This window comes from Haemorhous mexicanus, chromosome 1 (genome assembly GCF_027477595.1).
Source record: "Haemorhous mexicanus isolate bHaeMex1 chromosome 1, bHaeMex1.pri, whole genome shotgun sequence".
NCBI lineage: Eukaryota > Metazoa > Chordata > Aves > Passeriformes > Fringillidae > Haemorhous > Haemorhous mexicanus.
In genome coordinates, this window is record NC_082341.1 from 91,186,925 (window position 1) to 91,200,277 (window position 13,353).

At 39.5% G+C, this 13,353-nt stretch overlaps 1 protein-coding gene across 1 annotated transcript in view; it reads right to left on the reverse strand.

Annotated features, from left to right (window-relative positions):
• CTNNAL1 (catenin alpha like 1) overlaps positions 1 to 13,353 on the reverse strand; it is a 57,885-nt gene that overhangs the window by 24,311 nt on the left and 20,221 nt on the right. Inside the window, exons 2-4 of the mRNA XM_059856044.1 lie at positions 12,233 to 12,422; positions 5,819 to 6,006; positions 875 to 994 (exon numbers count right to left, since the gene is read on the reverse strand). Of these exons, the coding sequence (XP_059712027.1) occupies positions 875 to 994; positions 5,819 to 6,006; positions 12,233 to 12,422 (498 nt within the window). The remainder of the gene's footprint in view (positions 1 to 874; positions 995 to 5,818; positions 6,007 to 12,232; positions 12,423 to 13,353) is intronic.

Genomic DNA, 13,353 nt, shown 5'->3' on the forward strand with positions numbered 1-13,353 from the left:
ACAACTGCTTCAAGGAAAAAAAAAAAGAGTTCACTTCTAAGCAGGTATTTCCTTTAAGTAGCTTTCCCAGGAATGATTCTTTGACACCAAGCATGCACACATCAACAGTAAAAGGAAACACATGATGTCGGCTAATTTGTTTATACCAGCGGAATTCTGAATTTTTCTGGATATTAGGGACTCTGTATATTTACACCAAAGCCTGGTTTAGCTCTGAACAGAGGATTGGATTATCAAGGGAAAGCAACTAGAGCTCACAGCAGAAGTTTTAAGCCTCAGTAAACCCTTCAATTAACATGGAAGTAGTGGGCAAAAAAGCTTCCAGTATGGATGAAAGGCTTTGAAAGAGTAGCAGCCTGTGAGAACTAAAACTCACTGTCCTAACATAAGAAGGTTTCAACCTAAACCTAGAAAAATATTTCTGAAGAATAATATTAAAAAACCAAACTCTAACAAGCCACCAAGCAGATGCTATTAGAATCCCTTTGGAGTTTTTTAAGATAATGAAGTCCTTTGACTACACGCAAACATCAAATATTTCTGTCAAATAACAACAGACAAACTCTCTACCAGAGTAATGAGCCAGAAAACTTAGAGCCAAAAGAAAGTGACTGAAGCCAAAAGACAACGAAAATAACACACACCCAGGCTTCTGGAAGATACGCAGGGCAAACAATGCAGCCATATTTCTCAGGCTGAGCTTTAAAATCAAAAAACGTGTTTTGGGTGGAGCAAGGAGAGGGCAGGTTCCAGAGACAGGACACCAGCAATTGCTTTGTTTTCTTTTATCATCCCAGAAGAACCCATACCTTCCTGATAACAAGATGAAGACGATACTGCGCAACATCTCTTACAACTTCTTTCTAATACTTACATTTTGCCGATCTCCAGTTAAATGGGCAAACTCCACCATTTCATTTCCAAACTGGCTGAATATCTGTACAAACTCCTGGAAACTACTGACTTTTTCTAGTTGTTCCATTGTTGCAAGAACCTGCAAGATAAGGGAAAATGCTGTCGATTACCAAGATGCCAAACAAAAAACATTATCATTGAACTAGGAGTACTATTATTTACAGACACTCCTAAGATGCGTAGTTTAAAATGTATATATTTTGTCACAATTTAAGCATTAATAACTCAACAGCCAGAAATCAAATGTAAGTTAATTATCATGCTTCATTCAAAGCGGGTCATTTGTTGTCAGCCCTCGAAAAACATCTTCCTTGCTCCTCACAATATGAAGAGTAACAGTATTAATGGATTCAGCTTCCAGATTCAGGAAAAAATGTGGCTTTAAATTTAATATGACAGTAACAAGTGCAGATGATATGTCTGTGTTGTAACTCTCCATTTCAGATGCCTAACTTTTAAAGTCTAAAATCACAGTTACACAGACATATTTCGGTGGCTCTGTATATTAAAAAAAAGAAAGGCAACAGAACGCAACAAAACCAAAGAACAAAAAAGTTAGAAATAAGTGAATACATAGTTTTGTACTTTCCATAACAACCTACTCTAACTCTGGGGATTTCTATCAGGTGCATATAAAAAAAGAGCTAAATAAACCTAAGTTGTACCAAATTCTTACTCGAGATACGTAAAAGCACGTAAAATCAGCATTTTTTTTAAACGTTCAGAAAGACTATCATAGAGCTTATAAATTACTGATTACTGAAGGTATCCTGTGAAGTCACTACATTATGGATTATAACAGAAATTAACATCTGCATTTTTCAGGTTAGACATATACTTGCTAATCTCAAAGTGATCTTTCAAATCCACTAAATGTCTTTAGAAGGGAAAACACTCAAAGCAGTTCTGCATTGTCTTTCATACTGGAGATAAAACACCACATGAAAATTTAACAGACTGTACTTGAAAGGGAAAAACTTCAACTGATTTTTCCTTTTCTAAGCCAAAAGTATCTCCCCCCAACTACAAAGAGAGTGTACACACCCGATTATGACAAACTCCCCCTTCCCTGCAACCCTAGCAAACTCTCCTAAAAGCGCCCATTCGTTTGTGGCAGAGCAGCCACTCAATCTCAGCTGTAACCTAAGTAAAGCAAATGTCCCACTACGACTGCTGTGGAATTCACAGCTTGATCAAGCAATATTCGACTGCAGCAATCTGTCTGAGTATATTGCGTTGGGCAACCAGTCCCATAAAGGCTGCAGAAAGGAGTTTTCCTGACTGGGTTGTTGATATATGAGAAAGGCTGGAGTACAAAGGACTTGGAAGGATGATGCATAAAGATGTGAAAATAGCAGCATGAGAGTGGAAGAGGGAGAGAAACACAGGCCGGGGAAAGTGAGGATGTAGAAAAGTAAATGTGGAGAAAAGAGAAAAACATACAAGCTAAGGTCCAACTTTCTCTTCTAATAATAGATAAAAAAGAAATATTAATGATGCTCAACCATTTTAGGTTTAATCAAATGCATTACTTTTTGAGTCTGACCTTGGTTGCAAACAACTATGTTACAGTTTTCTGTGTTTCTCTCATGACAAATTTCCTGTCAAATAAAAATTACAGTGAAAGCACAAGCATTTCCATTACATTAAATAATTCTAGACATCCCAGGCAGAGCTGACATTCCAAAAAACTGTATAGACAGCTCTAAATTTGTCTAAAGCTTATTCAAGATGCAGATACAATACAAAATACCTATGATGTCTTCATAATTTTTAGTTTTAAAGCTTTTTCAACAAGAAACATGAAGATGGCAATGAAGACATAAATCTATTAATTAAAAGGTTAAAAAAATGTAAAAAACCCCAAGGCTTTAAGCTCTTATTAACATCTAAACTAGCACTAGGTATTGCACAGCTACTGCTGCAGGATGAATGTCGCCTTGCAAACAGCAGTCATAGGACGACATCACTTCGGGGCACATCCATATTTTGATCCAAAATGAACAATGCAGCAACTCCCCCACTATCTGTCACTTCCCTGCTTATTGTTCTGGCTCTGCTAACCTGACTGGTGACAGCAAGTGGAGCAAAACCTTAAGTTCACCAAAGTAGTGACTAAGTCTGCTGGACAATGAAGCTGATTTTGTAAGGTAGGAAAGAGGTGGGCAAATATGGAAGAAAAATGCATGCAATCCCAGAACACAAGGACAGCATAGATGGCAAAGAGAATTTGGAAGCAGGAACAGGATCACTGGGGATCATCAGCTAGAGGCTGGGTTCTGGAACAGATCACCATTCTGGAAGATCTCAATCACTTAATTTGTCTGAAGGATTGGATGTACCACCACTCATCTGTTCTTCTATCCTTTGCCCTTGACTGACTCTTTATTCACATGAGGAAGACGCTGACAATGGGGGAAAAAAGGGTGTTCAGAAATAGGCACAGAAAAAAAAAAAAAAAAAGAGGCAATAGAAGTTTAACATTGGGCATTCAGTCTCTAAGATAAAAATGGAGCTGAGATCTTCTGGAACAGTGATGCACTTCAAGCAGCCAGAATCTTCTCCATTTGGCAGTACTGATGATCCTCTTCCTACCTTTCCATCCTCTTTGCCATATTATACTACACCACCTCAGAGTATTTGTGTGCACTTCTTAAATCCCTGCCCATATTATCCCTCTACCACAAAGTCATCTACAGCAAGAACCTCTTTGCTATCCATCATAGCAGGGTCTCTTCATAGCAGTGTCTCTACAAACTTTTCAGGAGTGTACTTAGAATAACAATTAGGGCATATATAAATATTAGGCCTGTATAAAACACCATTTATTTAATCTGGTTCTGGAGATGTGAATTGCTCTGCTGGTACCACAGACAAAAGCAGACTTTCCCAGATGTGCACTATGCACAGAAGGGAGAATGCAGTAAAACCCAGGAGATCCCAAAGACTAGCTGTGTCCTGGGGGGCATCGGGCACAGCACTGACAGCTGGGTAAGGGATGGGATCATCGCACTCTGCTCTGCACTGGGGTAGCCTCATCTCCAGTGCTTGGGGGCAGATTTGGGTGCCAAAATATAAGAGGGATATTAAGCCATTAGAGAATGTCCAAAGGAGGGCTATGAAGATGGTGAAGGGCCTTGAGGGGAAGCTGTATGAGGAGCAGCTGAGGCCATTTGTTCTGTTCAGAAGAAGAGGAGACTGAGGGGAGACCTCTTTGCAGTTACAACTTTCTTGTGAGGGGAAGAAGAGCAGCAGGCACTGATCTCTTCTGTGACAGGACCAGTGACAGGACCTGAGGGAATGGCCTGAAGTTTCATCTGGAGAGTTTTAGATTGGATATCAGGAAAAGGTTCTTCACCCAGAAGGCGGTTGGGCACTGGAAAAGGATCCCCAGGGAAGGGTCACAGCACCAAGCCTGACAAGAAGCATTTGGACAGTGCTCTTGGGCTCATGGTGTTCCTCTTGGGGCGTCCTGTGCAAGGCCAGGAGTTGGACTTGGGCCCCTTCAACTCAGGATATTTTATGATTCTGTGCCTATGGCAGTCAGAGTCAGATACACTTACTCTGGACTATGAGATTGCTTGAAATGCCTTCAAAATTAAATGCTGCATCTGTGCTTACTATATTCACATTGGTATGTATATGACAAAATTTTCATATATATATATATATATTTTTTTTTTTTTTTTTTTTAATTACCAGAAACCTAGCCTGTTCCTGAAAGGATATATCCCTCCTTATCCTTTCATGATATGCGCTTTTGCACAGTTGCTCCATAGCCTAAACCTGCCACTTTTGGAAAGGTTAATTAATTAGGATTGCTGCATGGCTGCAGATGACAGCAGAAAAGCAGCGAAAGGTATTAAATGCACCATTCTGGTCTTCAGTGCAAAAAAAGACCAATGCTGCAAGGAATTTCAGCAAATTGATATTGATAACACTGCAGCCAATTGAATCAACTGCTGGGAGAAGAAATGAGCACAAAGACAGCAGATCAGTACTGACAAGTCTAAAGCCAGAGAGAAGCAGGTAATTTCACTGGTTTTGAAACCTGGTCTGAACTAAGTGCCTTGGATCTAGATGCTGCAAAATAGAGTCCAATGGGTCTGGAAAGTAAACTGGGACAAAGGAAGAGACAGCGTAAGGAGTCAAAAGTGGAAAGAGGGGCACTGCTCTGGATTGCAAGCTCAAAATTAATGGAAACCTCCAGGCCTTATCAGGTTCTCATTTTTCAAACATAGGATTTTTCTATTTTTGTTTTAGCACATTGTGAAGAAAAAAATGGAAGAATAGCCTACAGGCAAGACAGTGAAGTCTGCACTTCATAAAACAGATTATATTTGAGGGCAAATATGTGGGCCTTCATAGATTATTTACACCAACCAAGTAGTTTCATCCTAAGTTTCAAGACCTCAGTTAAACTGAACAAAAAACTTTTAATCTGTAAACCTCACTTCACTGGCACAGACATTTATGTGCATTCCTCACAGCTTTCTGCCTAGATCCCATAATGCTCTCCTTGTCTTGATCCTGACAGTACAAACATCCTGTCATTAGCAAGTAGAAGATTTACTGACCATTTTACTAACAGACACACTTTTCACCTCATAGCAAATTTAAAGTTAAATAAGCAGTAACACAGCATCTTCTCCAACATAATAAGTGAATAAAGCAATGTGGGTGACATAAAATGCAGAATCAAAAATTGCTATTTTAATCCTACTGACTTAGAGCTATCCCCTGTCAGATTCCTGGTAAGTAAACAAGTATGTGCAAGACACTCATTTTTACCTCTTTATTTTATAATTCCTCCAGAGAGACAATGACAATATCACATTTACCACCACTCTTTTGCACTGACCACAGGTATCAGTAAAACAGAACAGAAAAGAAGCTACAATACCTTGTTCCTGGAAGTTATAATTTGCTTAATAACAATTCTGTCTGCTAACACCAACACCTTTGTGACAGAAGAAAGCAACAACCTTGCAGCTTTCACCACACCCGTTTTGTCCGTAAAGACTGTTATGTGGCTATCAGATTCTGGATGATCCAAGCTTGCCACATCTGTAAGCTGTGCAATTGTTTCACCTAGAAGGAAAAAAAAAAAAAAAATGAAGTGACTTTCCATACTTAGAAGAAAGATACTGGGCTATTAAGCATTCCTAACTTTTACCTTTGAGGGATAAGAAAATTTCAGAGCTATCTACAACTCTTTTTATTTCACTTTACTTCCTTCGACTGACTGCTGGTGGCACCCTCTCCATATTTAAATGTGGATTACTATTCACTACTACCTTATTCTTCCATCTGTAACATACACTAATTTCCTTACAGTAATCTACAGCTATTTGAGGGAAGAGTGATGGGCAGAATTAGGGAGTGTGGAGGGAGAAAACATTCATGGGAGGTATTTTTCTGATTTTAATAGCCAAAGTATCCACACTTGCAGCATCAATCCACTGAAAGAGTAGGATGCAGCAAGAAAGAAAGAACTATAAACTCCCCTCCACTTTCCAAATTTCAATTAGCATTCCCATAATTTATAGGTTTCCTATTTCTGTAGACGTCTCCAGGCATGAATAATAAAGAGACCCCAAACAGTAACTTTAAAACTTAAAGGACTGAAGCATTGTAGTGAGACTATTGCATTCAAAGGAAGGCCACTAAACAGGGCACTGTCAGAGACAGGAGAGGAAAAAAAAGGCAAGGAAGCACTGATTTTTGGTTCATCACCATCTTTTTATTCAACTTGGATTTAGTTAAATAGATAGTTAAAAAGGCTTAATTGACCACTTTTGGTTTTTTATGCAGGTAAAAACTCTACATCCATTGCAGCTAATGGATTTTCTTATCTGAGAGAAAAACACAGACCACATCCAGTTGAAACTTCTGGAGTACCTTAGGTAGTAGTGCAATACAGGAGAGAGAGCAATTTGTCAGTCTGTAACCAGAGAAAGGCTGCTGGGAGACTGAGTTCAGGCAAACTCTGAGACATGATTTTTGTTAGCGTGCAAGACTAGATGATCAACCTACAGCTGACCTATAGATCATCCTTACAGATAAAATCTAGGAGATTTGATCAAATTCCCTATGACTCATCTACAAAACCTCAACAAAGATAATTCACCTAAGCAGGCAAAATACTCCAAAGGCCTGATAAAGCCAGTGCTCCCATTTGAGGAACATGCATTATTCTGGTACTCCAGAAATACCACGCACTATAGAACAAGGAAGGCCTGACAGTCCTTCAAACCACAGAGCTCCACATTTCATAATGCTTCTCTCCTCTGATAACTGTAATCCCTTGGGTTCTTAAGCTGCCTAAATAGTATTGCATTATGGAAAAAAACTTCCAGTACATTTGCTGGGACCAGGCCAAGTCACAAAATGACTTGGTAAAGAGATCATTTGACAGTAAAACACATTGGCCATTGCCCTCTCCACAGACCAATTCATTTCACTACACACCAGTCTCTACATTTTCACCTTTTTCAGCAGATTAACCTGTTTCTGAGACCTCACAATATCTGTGACAACATAAAATGCTGCAGAATCACACAGAGAACAATTAAAACCAATGCAAAGTACTTCTGGCAGCCAAGAAAGGTTGGATGCACATCATTATCCCATTTCTTATGCTATGGGATTTACCTTCTTGAGGATGAATCAAGTCGCAGGTGAAGCAGCTAGTCATACAAAGAGTTACCAGAGAACACTGAAACACCTGCAACATCTGCCTGGCAAAAGCTCCAGAGAGCCACAGAAACTCGAGACTTCTGGTAATAGCACAAAGGCTTCCTTCTCTGCCTACAGAGCTGCAACTACAGGGACAGGAATTAAAGCCTGGGAGTAAGCTACAAGGAACAAGACCTGTTAGGGTAAAGAGATGGAGCTAGAGAAGCTATACCCAGCTGGGTGTACAGCAGTCCATAAAACACATCTGAGCATGTCAAAGAAACAGCTCAATGTCACTGTAATTCTCCTATCGTGACTGAGAGATTACTGGGTGATATTTCCAATGATAGAAAGACAACTGTCACATCCATGTCAAAGAAGGTTAACAAGAAAAAAAATCAGGTTATTGTGGGCTAGTCAGCCTCACACCAGCCTCCAGGATTACCATTAAAATAATCTCAGAAGACATTACCACACTAAGCAGAAAAAAGCAATCAGGAAGATCCACCACAGACCTGCCAAGGTGAATAGCCCCTTATTGATCCGAGTGCCTTCTACGATGAGATGACACTGTTTTTAAAAGAAGAAAGTAACGAATGCTGCGCATCTCAGCTTCAGCATAGCCTCTACCATGATCTCCCATAGTTTCCTTATAATTTCATCTAGGCATAAGGACTAAGTGAACAAAATGGTGGGTAGAAAATGAACCTGACTGTTGGGCTTGGGGATGCTGATAACAGGTACAAAGTTCACTGGGCAGTCAATTTCCAGTGGTGTAGCTCTGGGACTGACAGGAGTCATCAAAACTATTCTCTGGATGACTACTCAGCATGTGTGTGAACAATACCAAAGTGGTTGAGTGATACTGTGGAAGGCAGGACTGCTAGACAGAGAAACAGGCTGAAAAGAAATTATCTGACAGAAAATCTCTGAAGTCCAACAAGAGCAGTAAATACCACATCTGGGCCAGGGTAACACCACTCAGCCCTACATGCTGAGATCAGATGTCAACAGGGAATCTTCATGGGGAAAGACATGGGAGGCCAACAAAGAGTTCAACAGGAGTCAGCAATAATGGCCAACTCCATATGGAAGGTTGCAGAAATGATCCTTCCCTTCCTTTTGGCACTTGTGAGGCACCATCTGGAGTACCATGTCCACTTCTGGGCTCCTCAACACCTCAGCTGACACAGTGGAGCAAGTGACATAAGGGGAGAGCTTGAAGGGGGGAAGTTTATTCTGCCTCAAGAAGAGAAGGTCACTGGCAGAGCTTCCTGGGCTCTACATCTATACCTCTAGGGGGCAGGTATGGAAACACAGACAGACTGACCCCAGTAGGTTTGGTGATGGAACAAGATGTAAGAAAATACTTTCGCCACAGCAAAGGTAGTCAAACACTCTTAAGTAAGGACAGAAGAAAGAAGTAAGAAATGAGCAGTGTACAAGAAATTGCATTATCTTTGTTCTTGGGAGTTAAAATGACCCTTAAAGCTTCAGTTATTCTGTGATTCCATTTATCCATTAAAATTTCCATTTTTCAGCCTTCTTAATTTAGCTCCCTCTGTACTAAAACCAAAGCAAAAACAGCAGAGAGCTATTTATTGCTTTTATTTTACTCCACATCTTCCTTTAGGGCTATGTAGTCAACTGGCAGAGGATACTGGAAAAGCTATGACACTTATTCCTGACATGTGCTTTCTCTTTTAAATTAGCCAGTCTTTCCTAGTTTGTATACAGAAAAAGAAGACCAAAAAAAAAAAAAATCGCAGATGGGCATCTAAAATGTGCTTCTGTAAGTTAAATTCCACTACTATACTGTCACTGTAAACATTGACACAGTGCAAGAATAATGTTACCCAAAATCTGCTACATGACCCTCTGCAGTGTTTTAGGATTCTATTTTGAGTCAATCAAATTACAAGGTTTATTACAAGGAAATAGTCATAACAAGTCTGAAACATTTCAAATCACTGATTATACCCTTCTCAAGAAACAGATACAACATCTGTCATCCTTCAAAGCCTCTGCAGAATATGCAATTGATTTAAAGACTCCCTACTCTTCTCAGAAATTGAGATGTTTAATGTTCTAAACCCTTCTGTGTTGAAATCTTTTATGCCTTGTAAAATCTCCATTCCTAAGACACAATCTAATTTATTGGCTAAAAAGAAGTATGAACAGTTCTACCAGATTCCCTGCCCTAAAGAGCAAAGGCTTTCTGCTGCCTATGCCCTCAGAACATAGGGTTCATTAATATGGACAATATTCTTGGCTATAATTGTCCAGGGAATTTTTTTGCTTGCTTGGGAACACCAAAGTTATTAAAAATGACACTTGAGTAACCATGTTCAGAAATGGAGTTCAGAGGATGTTAATCCACTCAAAGGACTATGTTACTTTTATCCAACACTGAACAGTCCACAGAGATACTACTGGCACAAAAAACCCTCCATCAAACAAATAACCAGGAGCAAACATGTTTGCTATACTGAATTTCCCATGTAAGCCGTAAGTTAGATCTCAAATGCAGGGAACAACTGAGCCATGCCAAAGTAAACATGAGGCTGACAGAAATGCAAACAGGCCATATCTTCACTCCTCTAGACTATTACAGCATAACAGGAAATAAAACTTTCAATACAAAAGAACTATAGTCTTTTACTGGGATAAAGCATTGCAGACTATTTTTAGGTTCTGAGCTCCTCCTGCATACAGTGAGAGGGAGAAAAAAATACTTAACCACAGCATAACTGGCAAGTCAAAAAATAGAGATTCAGACTGCACTGCTCTTCCAGCAACTGAGATTATCGATGTGAACTTTGGCAATTTTGTCTTGTCAGCATTTTACTTGGATCCTGAAGAGAAAATACATGCTTCACATAACAAATGGAATGTTTTTAAATTAGGACATTTCTGTTTGCAGCCAAGTTTACTGGAGCAACTAGGAATTTTCAGTCTAAAGTTTATCCAGAGTAGTCCTTCAAATCACAAGAACAATCATTCATCAGCAGCGTTTTTCTAGACATTGTGATTCATTGTTGAGAGATTTTCAGAGGATTTCTTACAGCACCATGCCCAATTTCAAAGCTTCTTTTTTCATTTAATCACAAATAATAGTATGAACTGCATCCCCAAAGTCTGAGGCCAGAACAGTGATCCACCATGATGTACACCAGTTAGGTCAGCAAAGTCAAGTTCTTCAGAACTCTGAGGTAATTTCAAAGATAAAAACCAAAGCCACCCAAGCCCCCTTTTAAACTTAACAGATCAGTTTCAAGTACAGTAACCCACATCCTGGAGTAGAATATTGTTCCATCCTGCAGTAATCAAGACATGTTGAAGGGTTGTTGAAGGGTCATTTATTTGTCCTCACAATAGAAGCTCAAGATTGTTTCCCTGAAGCCACAGCAAGCAGAATGTGTATCACACTTGCAGGTTCATCCACCTGCTCAAACTGGGAATGCTTCGAGTACAATTTCTCATAATCCAAAAGTATTTGAAAGCAAAAACAAAACCTCACCGCACTAACAACAAAAGGAATACTCTTTCTAGATGTCATATTGAAGCCTTGACTGCAGACCTAAGAATATGCATTTACTGATGGCTGTCGCTATGGAACACGAAAGAACACAGACGCACACTGCTGCTCCAAGGTGAAGAACAAAAAGGAAGTTTATTTCCTGACTCCAACATTTATAGTTTTCCAAAAGTGACAGTGGATTGGAGGGTGACAGTGCTACCTCTCCAATGCCACTGGGCAAACCAACAGTCCATCAAGTCTCTCCTCCTCCATAAAGGAATGCAAACCAATGTGTTATATCTACAGACAGTGTGTGAGAAAGTTCTCCACAAGAATGTAAACATCACAAGGCTTAGAAAATCCTAGAAAATCAGGGCGACAGATGGCCACTGAAATATTCGGCAAGGAATAGTATTTAGCGTCTAGGAAACCAGTTTTTAGCATGACACTGACATTGTCTTAAAGTATCAGAGAATGCAATTCCCTATTTGCCTAAACAGAGTCTTCTGGGGGAAGGAGAGTGACAGCAGACCACTCAATTACCCACACTTCACATTCAATTCATTCAATTCATACACACTTTTGTTGCAAGTTTGCAACAAAACTTGCAACCAGCAAAAAGGCAAGCACAATATGAGTTTCATTCTAGTGAGGGGAGTCATCAGATGACTGATGTGAGTCATCTTACTGAGCCCTGATGAAATATGGGTTGACACTGACCTTCATTCAGACACTGAGATTTGGAATGCAGTGACCTCAATAGCATAACACTCAAACAACTTAAAATACTCCACTGTTTTAACTTGGCAGCAATAAACTCTGAAGTTGTATTCCCAACACTCTGCTCTTTGTCTGTCGTAACATCATAAAAAAAGAGCAGTCAGCTAATTCCTTGAGGCAAATGATCCTATAAAAATCAAAGCCAACACACAATTCCATTCCCTATTCGTAAGATGACAGCAATTTAAGTAAGTGACAAAATCAGGTAACAGATCAGGCCTTGAATGAACCAGCAGAGGAAGGTTAAGCAATTAAATAATAAAGTTCTTACATTATGCCTGACACCAAAAATAGTGTGCCAAAAATGGCACAAGTACAATTTCATGAGTAACTACATACCTGCTCTCCTTGCCTCGATGCAAGCAACACTCATTTCCTCCTTCAGTTCATGGTTTTCGTTGGCTATGGCTTCACCCACAGTAACAAATCTCCCGACTGCCAGGTTAACGGCTTGGCCCACTCGCTGGATCGCTTGTAGAGTCTTGTCTGAGCGCTTTGGTTTATCCTTATGATTAATAAGGGTAGTTATCTGCAAACAAAAATAATTATTTATTAGAACATTTTAACTTTAGTACTAAAGGCAAGTTTTGAATTGAACTCAGTAATAGATTTCTACAGTACTTCACTAATAAAATTCGGTTTTGTGCTGTGTCATGACGTAACATTTAACTTCTCAAAGAATGAAAAAAAACATTGAAGTGTAATGAAGTAATGAAGGTTGCTCATCTGCTCAGTTTATCTCACATGAAAAGAGGGATTTTTATTTTTATTCCACTCCCCATTCGCAGTATTACAATAAACTGCCCTGGGTCTCAACAGCCTTTCACACTACACACATAGCCCTTCCCTCATTAAAATATCCACCATACACATAACTAAACATCCTCAATTACACGTTTCCTAGAATTTAGAAAAAGGTTGCTATTTTGATACAAGTTATCAGTAAAACAATTTGTGAGGACATTCCTATTTTGAACTCCTGACTTGGCTCTTCTGCCCACTGCAAAATGCTATACGTTCTCTCTTGGATCACACGGACTGGAGATCAGCTGCATGCTGGCTGTAGTAGACTGAAGATTTGTCCAAAACAACAAACATGAGGAAACAAAGAGATCCTTTCCCTTCACCGAGGAGAAAGGCAGGATTGCAGAAGCACCTTCTGAACCAAGGCATCAGGTAAACATGAGAACAATTAGCAATCCTGCAACTCACAATTAACTGACTATAAACTGCATTACAAACACAAGCTTTACATTTTTTGCTACAATTCTTTTCTAGTGAGAAGCAGGAGAGAAATTAAACTCTGTAGTTTCAAACATCCTAATCCAGCATAAAAACCCAACAAAAATAGTCTTGCCTGTCCTTGTCTCCCACTCTCATGTTTGCAATGCATTTATCTGATGTGGGTTAAACCTCAGCTGCGGAGCTGATGCTTGTTTTCGTTTTAGTTTTCTCCATAA